Source organism: Drosophila pseudoobscura, chromosome 3 (assembly GCF_009870125.1).
Source record: "Drosophila pseudoobscura strain MV-25-SWS-2005 chromosome 3, UCI_Dpse_MV25, whole genome shotgun sequence".
Classification (NCBI taxonomy): Eukaryota; Metazoa; Arthropoda; class Insecta; order Diptera; family Drosophilidae; genus Drosophila; species Drosophila pseudoobscura.
In genome coordinates this window covers 4,214,885-4,232,611 of record NC_046680.1, presented here as the reverse complement: position 1 = coordinate 4,232,611, position 17,727 = coordinate 4,214,885, and the positions used below count along the sequence as shown (strand labels likewise).

The 17,727-nt window shown below is 46.0% G+C and overlaps 5 protein-coding genes across 8 annotated transcripts; 2 read left to right on the top strand and 3 right to left on the bottom strand.

Annotated features, from left to right (window-relative positions):
* The first annotated feature begins 1,204 nt into the window (after nt 1-1,204).
* Nucleotides 1,205-2,009, top strand: LOC4803350 (kunitz-type serine protease inhibitor nigrescinin-6). Its single transcript, XM_001360079.4, has one exon. It carries the CDS (start codon nt 1,314-1,316, stop codon nt 1,671-1,673), a length of 360 nt encoding a protein of 119 aa, XP_001360116.2. The 5' UTR covers nt 1,205-1,313; the 3' UTR covers nt 1,674-2,009.
* A 301-nt stretch (nt 2,010-2,310) lies between these two features.
* Nucleotides 2,311-9,884, bottom strand: LOC6898061 (odorant receptor 49a-like). Its single transcript, XM_002138111.3, has 6 exons — nt 9,707-9,884; nt 7,660-7,910; nt 3,308-3,490; nt 3,054-3,255; nt 2,846-3,001; nt 2,311-2,484 (listed from the first exon to the last, which is right to left on the bottom strand). The coding sequence occupies exons 2-6, from the start codon at nt 7,860-7,862 to the stop codon at nt 2,428-2,430; spliced, it is 801 nt and encodes a 266-aa protein (XP_002138147.2). The 5' UTR covers nt 7,863-7,910; nt 9,707-9,884; the 3' UTR covers nt 2,311-2,427.
* Nucleotides 9,885-10,173: 289 nt separating this feature from the next.
* LOC4803351 (dymeclin) lies at nt 10,174-13,115 on the bottom strand. The gene is made up of 5 exons (XM_001360078.4): nt 12,771-13,115; nt 11,507-12,695; nt 10,938-11,435; nt 10,755-10,877; nt 10,174-10,687 (listed from the first exon to the last, which is right to left on the bottom strand). The coding sequence occupies exons 1-5, from the start codon at nt 12,911-12,913 to the stop codon at nt 10,538-10,540; spliced, it is 2,103 nt and encodes a 700-aa protein (XP_001360115.1). The 5' UTR covers nt 12,914-13,115; the 3' UTR covers nt 10,174-10,537.
* A 77-nt stretch (nt 13,116-13,192) lies between these two features.
* Nucleotides 13,193-14,948, top strand: LOC6898059 (uncharacterized). Of its 2 annotated transcripts, none has more exons than XM_002138109.3 (2): nt 13,193-13,707; nt 13,759-14,948. In XM_002138109.3, the coding sequence occupies exons 1-2, from the start codon at nt 13,502-13,504 to the stop codon at nt 14,186-14,188; spliced, it is 636 nt and encodes a 211-aa protein (XP_002138145.1). In that variant the 5' UTR covers nt 13,193-13,501; the 3' UTR covers nt 14,189-14,948. The 2 variants fall into 2 exon arrangements, with proteins under 2 accessions (XP_002138145.1, XP_015039042.1); XM_015183556.2 differs by having other exon boundaries at nt 13,610-13,690.
* Nucleotides 14,710-17,624, bottom strand: LOC6898058 (uncharacterized). Of its 3 annotated transcripts, none has more exons than XM_002138108.3 (3): nt 17,477-17,616; nt 17,268-17,340; nt 14,710-15,574 (listed from the first exon to the last, which is right to left on the bottom strand). In XM_002138108.3, the coding sequence occupies exons 2-3, from the start codon at nt 17,316-17,318 to the stop codon at nt 15,383-15,385; spliced, it is 243 nt and encodes an 80-aa protein (XP_002138144.2). In that variant the 5' UTR covers nt 17,319-17,340; nt 17,477-17,616; the 3' UTR covers nt 14,710-15,382. The 3 variants fall into 3 exon arrangements, with proteins under 3 accessions (XP_002138144.2, XP_015039041.1, XP_033235037.1); XM_015183555.2 differs by having other exon boundaries at nt 17,268-17,356; nt 17,477-17,610; XM_033379146.1 differs by lacking the exon at nt 14,710-15,574 and having other exon boundaries at nt 16,149-17,340; nt 17,477-17,624.
* Nucleotides 17,625-17,727: the final 103 nt, after the last annotated feature.

Sequence of the window (17,727 nt, the reverse complement as noted above, 5' to 3'; positions counted from 1 at the left end):
GAGCCAGAGAGAGTCCCAGAGAGAGCCAAGGTGGAATTTAGGGCCAACGGAGCCAACGTAAAAACTGGAAAATTATGACCAAAATGAGAATTTAATCGAAGTACGTGAGCGGAAAAATGAAAATTTGACTGCAACTGGGGAGAGCGTCTGACTGGCCGAGGCCGAAACCCTCCTGCGAAACGTCGGCAGGCAACAGGCAACAGCATAAAATGCCAAGTGCAAGCTCATGCAATTTTTATCATGGCCACAAATGCTGCTCCACCTCCACCTCCACCTCCACCTCCACCTCCTGCGGCTGCAGCGCTTCCGCCTCTCGCTGCAGCATCCTGGCATCATCATCAACACTGTCTTCATCTGCTTATGCGTTACCTCCCACTCCAACTGCATCCCAGTCCTAGTCGTGGCAGTTGCGCAAATTAATGCCGCCGACACTGACTCTTGCTTTCTTTCCAACTCTGGCGTTTACCTCTGCGTCTGCCCCTGCACGATTCCCACACGCAGCCAGACAGACAATTCTCAAATGAGTCAACAGTAGTAAAATTGTTTATTTTATTACCCGGCCTGGCCCGGCCAAGGGAGAGGGGGGTTTAATGGCACTCGATCTCTGCGATTGTAGGAGAGAAACGTGATAAATATCAGAACAGACAAAGATGAACCTTGTAAGAGATTAACATCACTGAGTAACCGTTACCATCTGGCAACACTAACTACATACTGGATGTGACTATTTGGAAACAAACGTAAACAGTTTGTATATGGTAAAAGGACTCGGCAAAAGGTTACTGCAGCTCGAATCAGCAGCTTCTAATAGTTATTAAAATAGTGACGATATTACTATAACCTCTTATAATATCTTCAATCCCAATGCCCTTAAATGATCTGTAGTCGCGCTTATCTAGCGAACAATAACACCTTAAACTTAAACTGTAATCTAACAACGGAGAAATCTTATAAATGTAAATCTGGAGTTGGAGTTACCGAAAAAGCTCGGCAGCTTCCAACAGTGAGCATCATTAGTAACCGTTAACATCAGCTCACTCATAATACTCACACTCACTGGCAACGCCAAGCGATGGAGAGCAGCCTAGGAGCCAATTCGAAAGCTCCACTCGATGTGGGGCTCTCAGCTCCAGCCGTGGCACTGACGATCTGCCGCCAGTCACGTCACTGGCCGTCGTATAAAACCAAATGCCGGGCCTGCGATGCAACCAGTTGCGTGCCACTAGTCGCCAGGTGAACAAGTGAGAGAGAAAGAGAGCTGTATACCAGAGACTGTGTTCAGTTGAGTTCCGTTGAGTTAAGAGTGTGTAACAATGTGCGGAAAGGGCCGACTGTTGAGAGCGATGGAGGTAGCCAGTGTGGTGCTGGTGCTGGGACTGCTGCTGGCCGTGGCGGGAGTCAGCGAGGGTCGCCCAATGGATCTGTACGATGATGTGAGCGACTTCTTTGATGCCATTTCTTTGGACGATGTGGCCAATACGGGCCGCAACACGCATCCGGAGCAGTTCTGCCTGATGCCGGCCCGAAAAGGCGTCTGTCGGGCCCTCATACCGCGATGGCGCTACGATCCCGAGCAGAAGAAGTGTGTGGAGTTCAAGTTCGGTGGCTGCGATGGCAACGAGAACAATTTCTCCAGCTACAAGGACTGCATGTCCACCTGCGAGGGAATGTAGGGGTCACCAAGATCAGGAGCTGGAGCTGGAGCTGGAGCTACTGCTGATCGGCCAATATGGTCGATGTGTTGCCAAAGGCGCCTGCTTTTCTTTCGAGCTCTGCAAAGTAGCAGAACCAAAGGCAGCATTTAATTTAACCCACATACACATACACATCATAATCTATTCAAATCTATTCGATTGTCTGTTCTGTACATGTAATATTTATATAGTTTCTGTCATTGATCCATTTATTTTGTACTTTCGGAGGTGTCCAACGCCACCGATCCACCTAGAGCTTAAGTTATTGTGATAAAATAAATCAAATTGATTCATCATGAAATAAAGAGTTTTATACTGAAACTGAATTAAAAAATGTTTTACAATTTTATGAAGAAGAAATGCAATCACAAACTGTGGAAACGAGCTCTAACTTGACTTCTTCTATTGAAGACTGTAAAAAGAGTATACACTAAGATTTGAGACCGAAAGATACAAGGACTGCGAGGGAATATGCAGGTCGGATCTCAAGCTCTCACTTAAATCTGGATACAAATCCACCGAATACCTCTACATTTGTAGGTCTGTAAAGCTTAATTTTCAATAGAAAGTCTGTTGAATGAACAAAAATGTATTGTATTAACACAACGTTACCCAATCATTCAAATAAAAAAAGGTTTATTTGCAATACATAGAATAACAAGTTATTAACGTTTGCACATATTTTAAAAACTGAAGAAAAAATACATCATTTTCTGGTTATTCTCGAAACAGATCACTTTCCCACAGTTTGGCGAATAACCGCAAAGAATCGATAGGTGATGCTCATCAGCTGTCAAACCAGGAAAAATATTATTCAAATAATACGAACGGAAACGTAAAGAGCCACTTTATACCCGGTACTCCGCAAGTGTTTGCCAATATTTTTGTATATTCGATATTACCTGTTTTCATTTTTCTTAGCATTTATACATATTTTATAACACATCTGTATTCTTTCGCTTTTCTCGCACCAACACCAACCATTCTTTTCCTTTTGTTTGGCTTTTTGCATTGGGCTAGTGATGTCGATCACGAATATGTATACTTTATGTAGTCGGAAATCATTCCTTCTGGCTATTACATACACTTCCACATATACATACATACCTCCACAGTCTTCGAGTACCGGGTATAAAGAGAGGTTTACTCACGATCTTAAAGGTATCGAGGGATATAACGATAATTCCCTTTGCAGATATCTCCGCTGGACGCTGGGCGCGAGCCATAATAAGGAGGAGGTCTTTCTTATACCGTATGGATCCATCATACCAATTCTGAAGATAGGCAGCCATGGAAATGCTGAAACTCTGAAGGGAAAAGAGTTAGTGTTTACCGAGCTTATATGTATGTACATCGTACCAAGTCGATAAGCCGCTGCCCATAGGAGCTGACCATATAGAACTGGGCAGCAACGCTGGCGAAGAGCATCATGTAGGATATTCCCTCCGCATTCAGACCCTGGACAACGGTGTAAAAGGCCATACAGCAGAGCAGACTGGCTGTGGTAAAAAGATTTGAGGCCAAGAGAAGGCCAAAAACCTGATTCACCTCCTTGTGCAACCTTTAACAAAGTGCAAAGCTTATTAAATATCCGTGAAGTGAAAACCTCCCACCTGAGGATCTGCTGATGTTTCTGCACGAAGCTGCACAAGAACTCACAATCCGCTCGTTCTCGTTCTCGACTTGGAAGGTATGCGGCCAGCTTCTTGGCCAGATATCCAAAGTGCATGCAGATCTGGCTCGAGACACACATCATCCAGAGATCTGTGCCCAAACTGACGTTGACGATGAACTGGCTGTAAGTAAAGTCCATGATATAGGCTACAGCATAGCCTTTGGGAGTATCCACGCGGAAACTGAGCCGCGTTGGAAAGATCCGAAGAAAGAGAAACTTTGCATCGTTCCCCTGTAGAAAATACATTGTGAACGACTGAAGAAGAGGCCCTAATGCCATCAGAGCCATCACGAAGTAGTAAAAGTACAACACATATCGCGTCGCTCGGGGAAGATAGTATCTGTTAACCTCGTACTCCCTCCGAAGCGAGTCGTCCGTAGGATACAACTCCTGCAAACCTAAGATTAACGTACGAAGTCGTTTGCGGTAGATTATGAGTGTGACAAACTTCACTTCTGCACTGAGCATGTAGAAGAAGTGTAGGGCCTGGCGCATGATCTTGGATGGACTCCCGGCCACAGACTCCCACTGGATAATCCTGAGAGCCACGAAAGAGGCCTCATAGCAGTTGGAGGCAATGCATAGGAAAAAGTAGCAGCGCAGGAGAACCTTTTGCCACGATGGCCTGGCCGAATCCAGAAAGTCGTATCCCAATGTCTTAAACATTATGTTCGCAAAAAAGATAAAGTCCTGGTATTCACATTGCTTCTCCTTCTCCTTCATCTTTTTGTTTTGCTGCCTTTCGACTCCTGACATTTCAAAGGGTTTGTTTCTCAACTCTAAACTGGTTTGTGTTTCTCAGGAATAGTTGGTTTTATATCCTCCAAGGTAGGAAAATATCTATCGATTGTCCTACACATAATTGTCGATTGAATAATTGATGTTCTAATTGTTTTGTTAAGTGTTAGGAAATTATTTAGTTGACGGTGCTATTAATACTCTTGAATAATATATAATTGGGCTGTCCCGGATCAATCAATGGTCGTTTAGTGTAAACTGTTATTCAAAACCTATTCATCATTCACTTGGATCCTTAATATACTAAATGTTATTTAGTTACTATAATGTAGTATAGACTCTTCTAGAAACTACCCAAGCTAAAGATGGAAAACCAGTTCATTGAATACTTACCAGTATTTGTGCCTTCACCAAACATAAACAGATGCGAATTCCGTGTCTGCGGCCTCACATTGTTTGCAACTGAGTGTCGGCGGCTTTGGTTCGCCGCAGTTTGCCCCTTTGCTGCTTTGCTACTTTGCCAGAGGCAAAAATCATTCAGAGCGGCTCTACTTTCATAGATTTCACTTGGAAATGGCCCAAGCCCAACGCTCAGGTCTCTCAATGCAAAACTGGCCCATTCATGCGGGCCAGCACTCAATCGATCGATTGATCGATCGTTCAACAACATCAAATGGACAAACAAGATCAAATAGCTGCAAAGGTCATATGGAGAGACAGATGACTAGACCACGTCAATGGATTCCCAGTTGGGTCTAGGTGAACAACTACGATCCACTGCGTCAGCGGTAAAAATACGCACAGATACGGGCAGGCGGACGAACAAACCGGTGAGAAACTCACGCCAAAGCCATCGACGAAGCAAGCAAACATAAACAATTGAAAGGTGCGAATTTATGCTAAAACGATTGGCAATAAACCAAAAGGGGAAAAAACGAAATAAGTAACTCAAAATCTAATTCAACAAATATGCATAATTTTGAGACGAAGTCGCTGAAGCAAGACCTAATCGAGGGCAAATCGAGGGTCTGGTCTGGGGCCTGGACTTGGGGACAGGACTGGGACGCCGGGACTGGCGTTTGGCTTGGGCGAATTTCCAAAATATTCGCATTTGAACCTGTATGTGCGGGCCTGCTGCACACGTACCTGAGCGTACACACGTAGTAAAATATATTTGTATTCCCATTCGTCTATTCGTATATAGGTTTCTTTTATAAACAACCTATTGGATCAATGACCTAAAGCCGCTCACCAAAACAAAACGCGAAAATGCGGGCTTTACTGATCCAAATAAATCGAGCTGAGCGTAGTTGCAACACATGATAGCAACCGGCGACTGGACCGGCAGCTACTAGAGCTCTTACGGTGCTCTGATACCCTGGGTCGATGTTTATGTTGATTATGACGAACAGTTGTGCAGGCTATCCCTTGCTCCAAACATATACATTAATTCCATGGAATCAAGTAAAATCTACCCCAAATGTGTCCTAGATATAAACACATATGTACATATAGCATTCAGATGGCGCTATGCCATCAAGTAACTGAAATAAAATATTTTTCGATACGATCTTATTTTTCTTCATATCTTCATGATTGATAAAGAATGGTTATATTTATTGGAACATTCGAGAACTTACTCGATTGGTATACTGTTTAGGACCAGCTCCTGCTTCTATACTCCATTTACAGGTTACAAGAGGTTGTTCGAAGGCTAATTTCTCACTTCTTTCTGCTTAATCGCACAATCAAATTAGGTGTCATAATGGGTCCCAATGCATGGGCCACAGATTTTGTACATCTGTTGAAATTTGCTCAACAATTTGCGGTCTGGTCAAGGGGCTGAGTGAGCTGCGTGGAGCGGAGGGAAGCTCGCTTCAATCAAGCAAAGCATGCGCAATATTTGTTCGCTGTTGGCCAAGCTTCTGGAAAATTCTGCGATGCGATTGGGCAACGCAGCGAATTCAATTGAATGGAATTTAAATTCAGTCAATTGTGGAAGCAAGGTAGCAACGGAAATAGGAACAAGCTATTGGCCAGATCCAAATGGCTAGCACTTTTTAGCCTGTACATCTCCAGAGAAGCAGGTAGCTGCAGTTACTAAAATTGCAACAGAGGTAGGCAGTCAGCCAAAATTAATGGCAAAATGAGCTGCAAAGAAATTTGAACAATTTTCGCCGTTTGTTGCAAGCTAGAAATTAATTAAAATGCACTAGGCGCACGCGGCACTGCAACAGCGGCAACATGCCATGAAACTGCACAATAACACATTTTCCGCGTTTCTGCAGCGGCAGCAGCGCAACTACAGTAAACGCATTTTATTAGCTACACATCCATACAACATGAATGTTTACTTTGGGTTTTTTTTGTTTTCTTTCATTTTTCCCCTTTTTATTCGCTTTCCTGCAGTTCGAAGTTTATTATTTGAGGCACGTACGACGAAGCGCTGGACAAAAGTGCAACGGCAACCAAGTCGGCCGACCACAGTGCAAATAAAAATGCAAAATTCAGAAACTACAGCACTGACCTGCAGAAGTATAGATACTCTTCCACAGTGCGACGATCATTTGATATTTGTAAAGCCAATTGTTGGGCTTCGAATCTGCTTCTGAATGTACCAAAAAGTTTTCCTGTTACACCTATTTATATTCTGAAAAATTGTCTATGATCGCTTAGACATTCCTCGAGTATCTCAAATTGGGCAGTGGGCAAACTTGCAACTCAACTCAACTTGTCATCCTGATCGAATTCATATATACCCTCTGCGAGAGCATAACAATATTCTCTTTTACCCCACCCTCCAGCCACCCTACTGCATGCCTAACCTTTCGATGGGCCTGTGTCTATGTTGAAGCGGCGACAACAACAACGACAACGACAACGACAGCGACAACGACACCGACACCGACAACAACCAAAGTCAACGAACTTTGACGTCAGGCAGGCAGTAAAAGTCAGTTCTTTGGTTTTTCTTGTTGTTGTGGCTGTTAGTGGCGCTGCCTGCTGGTGGGGGTGCTGCTGGTGGGAAAAATACGTAGTAATAAACAAGACGGGGCCCATTGTAATTCTTGCTGCTGCCGTGGATAGTGCAAATATGCATAATCAAGCGCAAGCAGACAGACATCGGTGGCATCGATACACCCATGATTAATGAAATGCAAAATAAAAAAACAATAACACATGAAAACATGAGCTTCAAATATTTGTGGGAACACGCTGCGTATACACAATACCCATTTTTCTGAACATTCATGTGGTACTTTGGTACTTTTTTGTTCAGAAGGCTGCCTATTAAGTTTTCAATTTCTAAAAAAAAACCTTTAAAAAATCTCTGCTACTTATGTAAATATATGAGACTATATTAAACTTACGAATAGAATCTCCAAGAGTGTCTAAAGCTTCGTTCTCTGAAGATAACATTCTGTTATTCTGAATGTTTTCTAGAAAACACTCATTTGGGAAAGCCATTTAATTTTCACTCAATGAATTCGAAATCCTTATGATAGTTTTATCTTTGCTCAAAATCAAAACATTATGGTATCACTAACTTACCCGGCAAACCATTTTCCGCAGGGCTGAGAACTATTTCTGCTCCTCCAAACAATGTCTTTCTGTAGCATGAATTGAATGTCCGAATGGGCATGGAACATGTTTGAATTTGGATCCGTGCCGATGAGCAAGCCGTTCCATGGTTCTGGTGGTGTCTCAATTTCTGGTATGTAGGTGCACTTTTCCTGATGAGCAACACATGTCATCAATCAGCACTTTCAGATGAGCGGAATATCAAGAAAATGTCTCGTGCTCTAATGAAAGAAGAAGAAAAGAAGCGAATGTAAATGCTCAATGAACTTGTTAACGTTGTCTTCTCTCTGTATAGAAACCTTTTAAAGTCATAAAACACGTAGCACACACACACACATACAAATAGTCAACAAAGAGTATTGCCTAGTAGTCACTTTGGACATTAAGAACGCGTTCAACACGGCGAGGTGGAGCTGCATCCTAAGGGCGCTGGAGAGTTTCGACACACCCAGGTACCTGCAGCGGATGGTAAAAAGTTACTTTGAGGGAAGGCTGCTTTTGTACGACACGCAGGCTGACACGGAGGAATACGAGGTATCGGCAGGCGTCCCGCTGGGTTCAGTGCTTGGCCCCACTCTGTGGAACGCAATCTATGACGGCATCTTGCGACTCAGCCTCCCCCACGGAGTACACATGGTGGGCTTTGCAGACGATGTGGCTGTTCTAGTGGTGGCAAAAGACCTGTCCGTCGTGGAAACGACCTGTAACCAAACGATAGCGCGCATTCAACAGTGGCTGGACCTGGTCGGGCTCGAACTCGCACCCCACAAAACAGAGGCAGTGCTGGTATCCAGCCGGAAGAAAGTTGAGACGGCCAACATCTCAGTGGCAGGTACCCTGGTCTCGTCTAAGCGCGCTATTAAATACCTTGGTGTCCTGGTGGACACACGTCTCTGCTTTCGGGAGCACTTGGCCGCCTCTCTTCGATTCGGATCACCAGTGCCTTCCGAACGGTCTCGGACGAGGCAGCACACGTGATCGCGGGCATAGTACATACTACCAGCACATACTACCAGGAAACACATGGCAGAGGAATGGACGCGGCGGCGAAAAGGCAGGTACGCACGGCGTGCAGACAGGAGAGTCTCAGAAGGTGGCAACAGCGCTGGGACACGACCACTAAGGGGCGTTGGACCCACCAGCTTATCCCGTCCATCGACGCGTGGGTAAGCAGGAAGCACGGGCAGGTCAACTTTTACCTGACTCAGCTCCTCAGTGGTCACGGCTGCTTCCGAAGCTACCTTCATCGCTTCGGACACGCGGACTCCGCAGAATGCTCTTCGCGCGGGCACTACGTGGAGGAGGATGCCGAGCATGCGATATTTTCGTGTGGCAGGTTCGCAGCGCAGCGCCAGCGGCTAGAAGAAGCGCTGGGTGGAGCCGTAGTCAAGCAGAGCTTGGTGCCGTGCATGCTCCTGTCCCCGGAAAACTGGGAGGCGACGAGCTGCTTCGCGGCGACCATTATGAGGGAACTGCGCGCTGTTGAGCACCAGACAAGAGTCCAGTTAGTCTAAACGAAGCCTGCACATGTGTGAAGCATTGCTTCACGGCCGTACCACACATGTTGGGCTTGCATAGCCTAACCTTTAATATATGTAGTTTGCTTTAAGTATAAAATAAGTTGTAAATACGAGCAATTAAATGGAATTAAAAAAAAAAAAATAGTCATCACTGCGCCAATTCCGCTCAAGGAGCTGATACGGGAGAGGAAGGAGATACACGACACCACGAAGAACAGTGATGCAGAGGTGTAAGCGAAAGGAGTAGTATGAATAGATTAAAGACGCTGGACCCACAAATGGGTCGTGCCACTTATTGTAGCGCATCCCAAGGTATGGGATGCAACCACTAAGTTTTGTGCAACAATAATGCGGAAGCTTCTGATGGCAGGGATGGCAAAGGGATGTCGCCGGAGTATGAAGGAATGGTTGAGCGAAACAATGCTTTGCGGCCGTACCTAACTACACAGACCCTAAAGATTTTTTATATTAGTACGATTTAAACAGGAATTACATACCTATTTGCTAAATGTACAAGTGTACACCGTGACACGAGAATTTTTTGTATTAGATGTAGTACTTTCATGGACCTCACTGTGCCACAGATATTGTTTCTAAGACTATCCAACGTGTGGGTTTATAAGCAACTTTATCTAATGGAATAGACGTACTGTCTACGCGAAGATAAGAAAATTTGGTAACACATTAGGATTTGCCACCCAGAAAGTTATCTTATCCAAGCGCTGATATAGAATTAAATACAGAAAGACAGAGGGGCACGAGAATGATAAACTTTAGTTATTATATAATTTATCGACTTTTCCAATTGCTAAATACAATAATATATCATTATCCATAGACTAAAATACGCAATGTAAATATATCTATGTTTATGTATACATATATAGGTATATTTATATATATATATATAGATATATATATTATCCTTTTCTTCAATATGTGTATATACTTTTTATCGATTTCGTTTCTGCCGCTCAACATCCATAGGTATGCTCCGTTTGTCAGCGCAGCTAAATATTATCATATGTTATGTGGTTTGAACAATTTCCGATTGGATTGACGGTTAACATACAATAGCGTTACTTGCTCTAGGTATTATCATTAGATCGCTTGTCCAGCTTTGTTTCCATTTATCGTCAACGTTCGAGATGTGTTTTTCGTTTTTCTTTCGATACAACAGTTTGACCTTTTGGCTTGAATTAGTGCATTAGGCATACATAGGTGCGAGCCAGGCTCTGTCTTAGTAGATGACATATACATAGATCAGATGTGCTTCATGGATAGGAGAAGCGAATAAGAAGAGTGTGCGTGGGGAGCGTGGACAAATATTAGCAGGCAATGTCCGTGGTGACGGTCTTTATGCTCTCCGAGCTGAAGTGCACGCAGCCATACTTGCAGACCAGCGTCCAGACATATGGAATGAAGAACTCCTCGGGTGCATCCTCCTCAACGTACTTAAACTTAAGATCAGGAAACTTCTGCAATAATAAGCCATAAAAACTCATGAAGCACATATCTCTCTCATTGGCTTAAAGGCTCACTTACCCTCAGCCGATCGCTGGACCATTGGCTGGCACCTTTCGATATCACCTCGAGCACCTCATTGACCCCCAGTTCGCCGCGCTGCTCTTGCACGCGCTGCAAACGAGATGAGAAGAAGCCCACCACCTGAAAAGGGAAAGGGATAAATCATTTTAATTGAATATGTTTTTAAAGAGTATAACTTACCATGTCGATATTCTGGACGACATCCTGGAAAGCGTGATGACTGCGGAAGCCCTCAAAGACACTGCGCTTGTACAGCAGCGTGTAGACCAGGTTCGGACAATACACAAGCTGATTTGTAAGACAGGAGTTGAGGATTTCCAATACCATGCGCAGCACCTCCTCCAGTACGCTCAGGTCTTGAAGCATATCCTCGGCCGTAGTGACGACATTGACAAACACGGCGCTGTCGGCTGGCTCCTTGAGCTGGGCATCCAGTCGCGTGTGCTTCCGTGCCAGTGTCTCGAACAGCGAGACCAAGCGTTGCGCCACATATGGATGGAGGGCTCGGAAGTGTCCGGACATGTTGGCCAGAGCTGCCAGGCAATTGGTGTGCAAGTACTTGTCGCGCATCTTCAGCATGTTGTACTGTATGGTGCGGATGACGATCAGGATAAGAATGCCGCCTAGCGATATCTCCGATATGCTGCGCTCCGTGTACCACGTGATATTCTTCAGCATCTGGAAACAGTATGGAAATAGCACGCGGATAAGATGGGATGGGAGGAGAGCATGTGACAGGTACAACATACAATTGTGTGCACGTTCTTATTGAAGCCCTCGTCTTCGCTCAGAATGAGGAGTACAATCAGTGACATGTATATGTGATGGGAGTTGCTGTCGGGGGCATTGTACAGAGTCTGCAGAATGGGGATGACCAACTGTTCCAGGTCTTGCTGCTGCATGACGAACCTGTAGAAGCGCTCATTCCGATGGAGCAGCAGATAGAGCAGCAGCGTGGCCTGGTCAATGGTGACAATGCGGCAAAGTGTCTCGTACACGGCCGAGAAGTCAATCTGGAAGGACACCGTTCCCTGCTTGGGCGAGTCCTTGGAGTCGGCGCAGCCAAAGAGACTGGCGCGATAGGCATTCTCCTGGGCCGTGCAGTGGTTTGTCAGTATAAGGATGAGCAGTAGACTCTGGTTGGCCAGCGGATAGTGGGTGCGAAATTGCAGCGAAAGCTCTCCGCCAACGGCGTTGCTTGCCTTCAGCACATCCTGCTGCTTGCGGAACGTGAAGATGGATAGCAGCGATTCAGCGATGCCGAAGACGATGGAACCTGCTGAGCTGGAGCCGAACATGGTATGCGGCACCTCCACCATGCGCGCCACAAAATGCAGCAGGGCCGACATCAGCACGTTGGCGTGCTGGCACTTGAAGACCGTGCGAAAGACTATCGATTTCTCCGTGGGCTGCTGCGCAAACAGATGCACCGACAGCAGCGTGATAAGCATATTGACAGCCTCCAGGTGCAAGTGGTAGGTGAACTCCTTGACGGGTATCACTACGATTAGGTTCACCAAGGCATCAATAAAGGTCTCGAACTTGGCGCCGTCCACGAAGACAGGCGCTGATGCGGCGGCAGCCGCTGCCTGCTCTGTGGCCTCGATGGCAATGGTGGCACTCTCCGCTGGCGTCTGTTGCTGCAGCTCAACGGCCGCCTGCACAAGCTCTGCGCTGGGCAGCGCCTCGAAGTGCTGCAGCAGCTGGAACTCGGAGCCCGTTTCATTGATGTACTTGACCAAGGTGCGAATGATGAAGAGGGCATTGAAGGTCTGCCACACATGCATGTTGCTCTCTTGGTCAGACAGCGACAGCAGCTCGCTGGTCTTTTCCAGGAACACAGTGACCAGGGAGCCGAAGTTGCCAGTCTTCAGATTATTACCGATAAACGACTGACATAGCGTCTCCAGCCGGCTGTCCAGGTTTAGCTGGTCCTGGCTGAAAAAAACGAAGAAACGTTAACCAGACCGCTTGATGACGTTTACACACTTCCAGCACCCGCCCAGTACGCACCTGTTCTCCGGCAACACAATGTTGTAGTTGAGAAGTCCGTTCCAGAAGGCCTCGTCATCGTGTGCAATGTGGTGTCGCCCAACGAACCGCTGCAGCCACTCGTTGGACCCCAGGTCCGCCGTCCGGCTGACGTTGATACCCATTCTTCTCTGTCGTACCACCTGTCCCTGTCGCCACTAGCGACAAACAATCAATCTGTGTGCTCACTGCAGCTCCGTTGTTCTCCGGGGAGGCGTCTACTGCATTTGATTTGATTTGGCCAGTGGCTTGGCCGTTTCCAGTTAACCAAATATAATAACAATTGTCGATGCTGATGGCACGGGCACGTCACCCATTTGTGGAATAGTTTTTTCATATGGTTTTGACGTTGCCGCACCGTTGCCCAACACTGCTCGCCCGCACAGCTGACGTCACTGGAGCCCAAAAGAGTGCAATAGAAAATATAAAAATATAAAATATACATAGAAATAGAAAATCCGTTTTAATACCAAAACGAATATGTTTTGCGCCGTCGAGGAGTGCAGGACCCCCCTGACGGGAAGCAGCCAGAGCTCCTTCAGATTTCCCATCGATTCAAAGCTGCGCCTTCAGTGGACCCTCTTCTGCCGCCGAATTGACGACATAAATTACCCAATGAAAGGGATTTGCGGCTGGATCGGGGGGTCTGTGGATATCTGACACCCCTCAAACTAAAGCCAGAAGCTGTGCCCAGCCTGCAATCGCATCAAGATATGGATTTAGAAATAGTTGAGGAGCATTTGCTGCCACCAGAGACAAACGAGGAAACTCTAATGGTGCAATACGATAAAGAGCCTGCCAGGAACCAGCCAGAGGAGTCGGAGAGTGATTACGAATTTGAGGAACTGCCTGCGGAGGAGTGTCTGCAAGTACAGGTGGTGGACGCCGATGGCTACCTTAAGGTCTTGGAGAAGGAAAAGTAGGGATCAAAATCATTGCATATCCCAATTTAATTTCACTGTTTTTGCAGCTCCGAACTGAAACGCGACAACTTAATAATGAATCTGTCCATCCAGACCAGCGAAAGGGACACGGAGAGACTGCAACGGCAGCTGGACAAATCGAATGACCTCTATGGACAACTCGTTACAAATTTGGAGAGGATATTCTCCCCGGCCCAAATCGAAAAGATTCAGAATGACAGGCGTATCGTGTGGCCCAGGGCGGACCTAATAGAAGCGCATAATCTGTATGCGGCCAGCAGAAGTGTCTGCAACATCCTGCTGAGAAGGAACTATCCACTACCCTCTGTGCGGACAATGCAGTACTGGGAAGCCCGTGAGCGGAACCGAACCGCGAGCGCAGCGAATCAGACTGCCCAGCGGAGCGCAACAGAGCAGGCCATGTCCCATCTGCTCGAGGTCATTGATGCGATCAACCTGGTTCACAATTACACCTAGCGTACACCCACCATATCCATCTATCCTGATGTCGTAGATAACATCAACTTGGATCACAATTATACAAAGGCCGAGTTCCCATAAACAAGATGCCACATAGTAAGGTGTCGATCGAGTTTAATCGAAGCTGCGAACACATTCAATTATTTAGATACATCAATGTGAGGTATTTTTATAAATCATCAGTTTATGAAGATTTGTGTTTTTTTATGTTTTAAGAGGTTTTAACTCTCTAAAATGTCTCTGCTCCATTTCCCGTCGGACTTTTTCGATTAAATGTACATGTATACATATGTATAATAGATTTAATCAGTATAAGTTTAATCAAAGCATTATTATTCGATGCCATACGCAATATAATGCCACTGTTCGATTAACTTTGTTATGTTCTCACGGGCCATCCATTAAGTTGTTGTTACGTTGTACAGGAAACATTATTAAATAGGACTAAGGGATATCTGAATAAAACAGTAATGTATAAATATAATATAATAATATAGTAATAAACGAGACATTCCATATTGAATAAATTGCATTTATTAGAATATGGAACTAAGACTAATTTGTTGATTGGATACTGTTGCACCTGAAGCGCACACAGCCTGCGATTCAGCGATTCACTGTCCAACGGTGTCAATAATGTATGTACGAGTATATCCCTTCCTACTTAGTCGCTTCTCTGGTTTTAGTTGCTTCCGATTTACATACAATTTGTAACTAAATATATATAAATATACATATGTAAAAACTAAACGGGGATCAAAAAATCAAATGGTAAGCGGAAATTTAGAAATTTTCTATCCTCCTCAACCGTACATCCTTCTGTATTTTTTCATACACTACACGATTATCACAAATTGTATTCCTTGTTGGCGCTGCATGCGAAATCGCTGCGAGTGGTCTGAACAGTATAGAAAGTATAGCTACAATATATGCATGTTATAGGTGCAGCATTTAAACAAAAGTTGGTACAAAATAAACTGCCTCGCGGTCATGCCTGTTTGTTGAGTTTTGCGATCGGGTGACTTAACTTAAGAAATGTACAGTGTGAATGTTGTAATGATAATGGATAATGGATATATAATGGCAGATTGTATGACTACAGGACATGGCGGCTGGCCTCCTCGCTATTCCTTTGCTTCCGATGTTAGCCCAACATCGTTTCCGTCTGTTTCTGCAGGGACATCCTCCTCTTTAAAGCTTGCGCAGGGCATTGTGCTTGCTGTGCTTCTTGGCTAGCAGCTGCTTCAGGCTGAACGAGGAGAGGGCGATGCCGAAAAGCGCTAGCATGGTGGCCGAGCGCGTCACCACACGGTTGGAGCTGGACGAGCTCGTGGTGTACGCATGGCTGCAGTTCGTCGAGGCCTGCGCAGATAGCGGCGGCGCCTGCAAGAGATTAGGAAAAAACACGATTAGAAGCGGTACCATCTCACACGGCTCTCTAAATTTTGTAGATACGAGTATTTTTAGAAGGCCAAACAAACAAGTGCCGCTATATAATTGGCCCAGTGCCCAGCCCAGTGTCTGTCTCGTTTACTACGCAGCAAAGAAACTGCGACCGGGGCCGTTGTCAACCGGTTCATGCCACCGATTACCCCACACACAGGCCCAAACACGTTCATTGAACTGATTAAACGAGAGTGGCCTGGGGTCGATGTAATAGCTGATTAAATAGGGACAGCCGATCTCATTCTCACCACTAACGACGCCGTTGTGCTGCAATCTTTGTCCCTCTCGTGACGTCAAAATTTCCACGGATAAGCCTCCGATGCGGCCTATAATCCCGAGACGCACTCAGCCTGTCCTCGTTGCCGCCAAAGTTCACATCTCTTCGGCATCGTTGCTCTGGCTCTGGCACGCTCGAACATGCGCTAGGCGCGTGCCGCACACAGGCGTGCGCACACAAATCGCAACACAAAATAAAGACAAAGCGAAATTGTTTATAAATAAACGAACTTGCTTTCGTTTCTCGTATTCTCATATGCATAATTCCATTCGCAAATTTATTCAAACAAAAAGAATTGCAAATTTTCATAGCTGTGGTGGGCGCTTCACTTCCGAGTCGGCTCCCACTGCCTGCTCCTGCCGGTGCTTGAGCAGCTGCATCACCGCCTGCGTCCGCAAAGCCGTGCCCGTCCCAGTTCTGACTACTGGGCGTCTGCGCGTCGTCTTTGAGCTGCGGGTTGGCGTAACATCATGCCGCTTTATGGCGTCCAGGAACGGGTTGTCCTTGCTGAGAATTTCTTTCTCGGTAATTCTCGCTTGTGTTGAGGCCGTCTTCAAGGGCACTGGATTAAGGTTTGCTTCTTTCCGGGGCAGAGTGGATGCCTTCGGGAGCGGAGTGCAGAAGGGATCGCTCCTTGGCCTAGCTCTGGGACTGAGTATCGGCGCAGTGTTGAAGGTATCAGTATTTGGACTAAGCATAGGCGCAGTCTGCAGCGTCTTAGGCAGTTGCGGAATTTCTTCTTTGGTTATCACGCGATTCGGGAATTCACTCTTATCGGGAATGCTCGGCTCCAGCCAGCTAAAATCTAGCCCTGTACAAGCCTCTGGTTCAGTAAGAGGACCAGAAAGAAGATCCGGCATGGAGATGAGATTCAAATCAGACGCCGGCTGGGTCTCCACTGCTGCTGGCTCTACGCCTGACCCCAGGTCCTGCAGCAGCTGCAGGATGAACTCATCGGCCTCGTCTGGAGCAGCAGTGTTTTCATTTTGTGGGGCTTCAATGGGAACTGTTTCTCCAAAGTCGAATTCCTCGTCAGAGGAAACCTCATCGTTTTGTGGCCAAAGGCAGCTGCGGGACTCGCACTTTAGCAGCTGCTCCTCGAGACTGATGTAAAAGTAGCGTAGCCTGTGGTCCAGGCCCAGGTCCAGGCACTCTCGGCACGGGTCGCCCGACTGCAGTTTCTCCAGCTCCATCATTTGTGAGTGTGTGTGTATGTGTGTGTACGGTAGGGGCGGCCTTCAGTGGGTTACTTCGGAAATCCCCTAACCCCACCGTTCACCCATTTGCATTTTGTTCTTGGTGCGCTTTCTACAATACCTTCCCGTTTTTCTGGTTTAATTTACGAAGGCTTACCTGTCCGAAGGTTAAACGGAAAGCATACAGGCCGAGATTGGTCGTTTTCATGGTCCGGCCAGGCAATGAGCGGCTGCAACACAGAGAAACTGCCGTTAAATGAGTGCCGAGAAGCTTACATAATACGGAATTGATTTTTCAATGTCTTTTTTTCTAGTCGCCTGCGAAAATGACAATACGATAGAGAAACTGAGGTGCTTATCACTTACTTTTGTGGCGCGACTAAACTGAATGGCGCTCTCTGCTGCTAGGTGCAATCCGTGGCGATCTGCGTCGAGAATACTTAATTTGGCGGTGAGAATAAATTAAAACCAAAATAAAAATTCTCTAAAGCGCAGCGTTCCACATGTCAAAGAGAGTTGAAAACCAGCTGTTCTCTATTTGCAGGGTTGCCCAATCTCGCAATGAATTTCCAGCCAATCAAAGTAAATAAATTATCTGATGCCACGAAACATTGACA

Coding starts and splice junctions, on each gene's coding strand:
- LOC4803350 (XM_001360079.4), top strand. CDS start 1,314: ATGTGCGGAAAGGGCCGACTGTTGAGAGCGATGGAGGTAGCCAGTGTG.
- LOC6898061 (XM_002138111.3), bottom strand. CDS start 7,862: ATGACATGTGTTGCTCATCAGGAAAAGTGCACCTACATACCAGAAATT. Junction 3,256..3,307: donor AAACATCAGCAGATCCTCAG/GTGGGAGGTTTT, acceptor ACTTTGTTAAAG/GTTGCACAAGGAGGTGAATC. Junction 3,002..3,053: donor GGCAGCGGCTTATCGACTTG/GTACGATGTACA, acceptor TTTTCCCTTCAG/AGTTTCAGCATTTCCATGGC.
- LOC4803351 (XM_001360078.4), bottom strand. CDS start 12,913: ATGGGTATCAACGTCAGCCGGACGGCGGACCTGGGGTCCAACGAGTGG. Junction 12,696..12,770: donor ATTGTGTTGCCGGAGAACAG/GTGCGTACTGGG, acceptor CGTTTTTTTCAG/CCAGGACCAGCTAAACCTGG. Junction 10,688..10,754: donor GGTCCAGCGATCGGCTGAGG/GTAAGTGAGCCT, acceptor TTATTATTGCAG/AAGTTTCCTGATCTTAAGTT.
- LOC6898059 (XM_002138109.3), top strand. CDS start 13,502: ATGGATTTAGAAATAGTTGAGGAGCATTTGCTGCCACCAGAGACAAAC. Junction 13,708..13,758: donor AAGGTCTTGGAGAAGGAAAA/GTAGGGATCAAA, acceptor CTGTTTTTGCAG/CTCCGAACTGAAACGCGACA.
- LOC6898058 (XM_033379146.1), bottom strand. CDS start 17,110: ATGATGGAGCTGGAGAAACTGCAGTCGGGCGACCCGTGCCGAGAGTGC.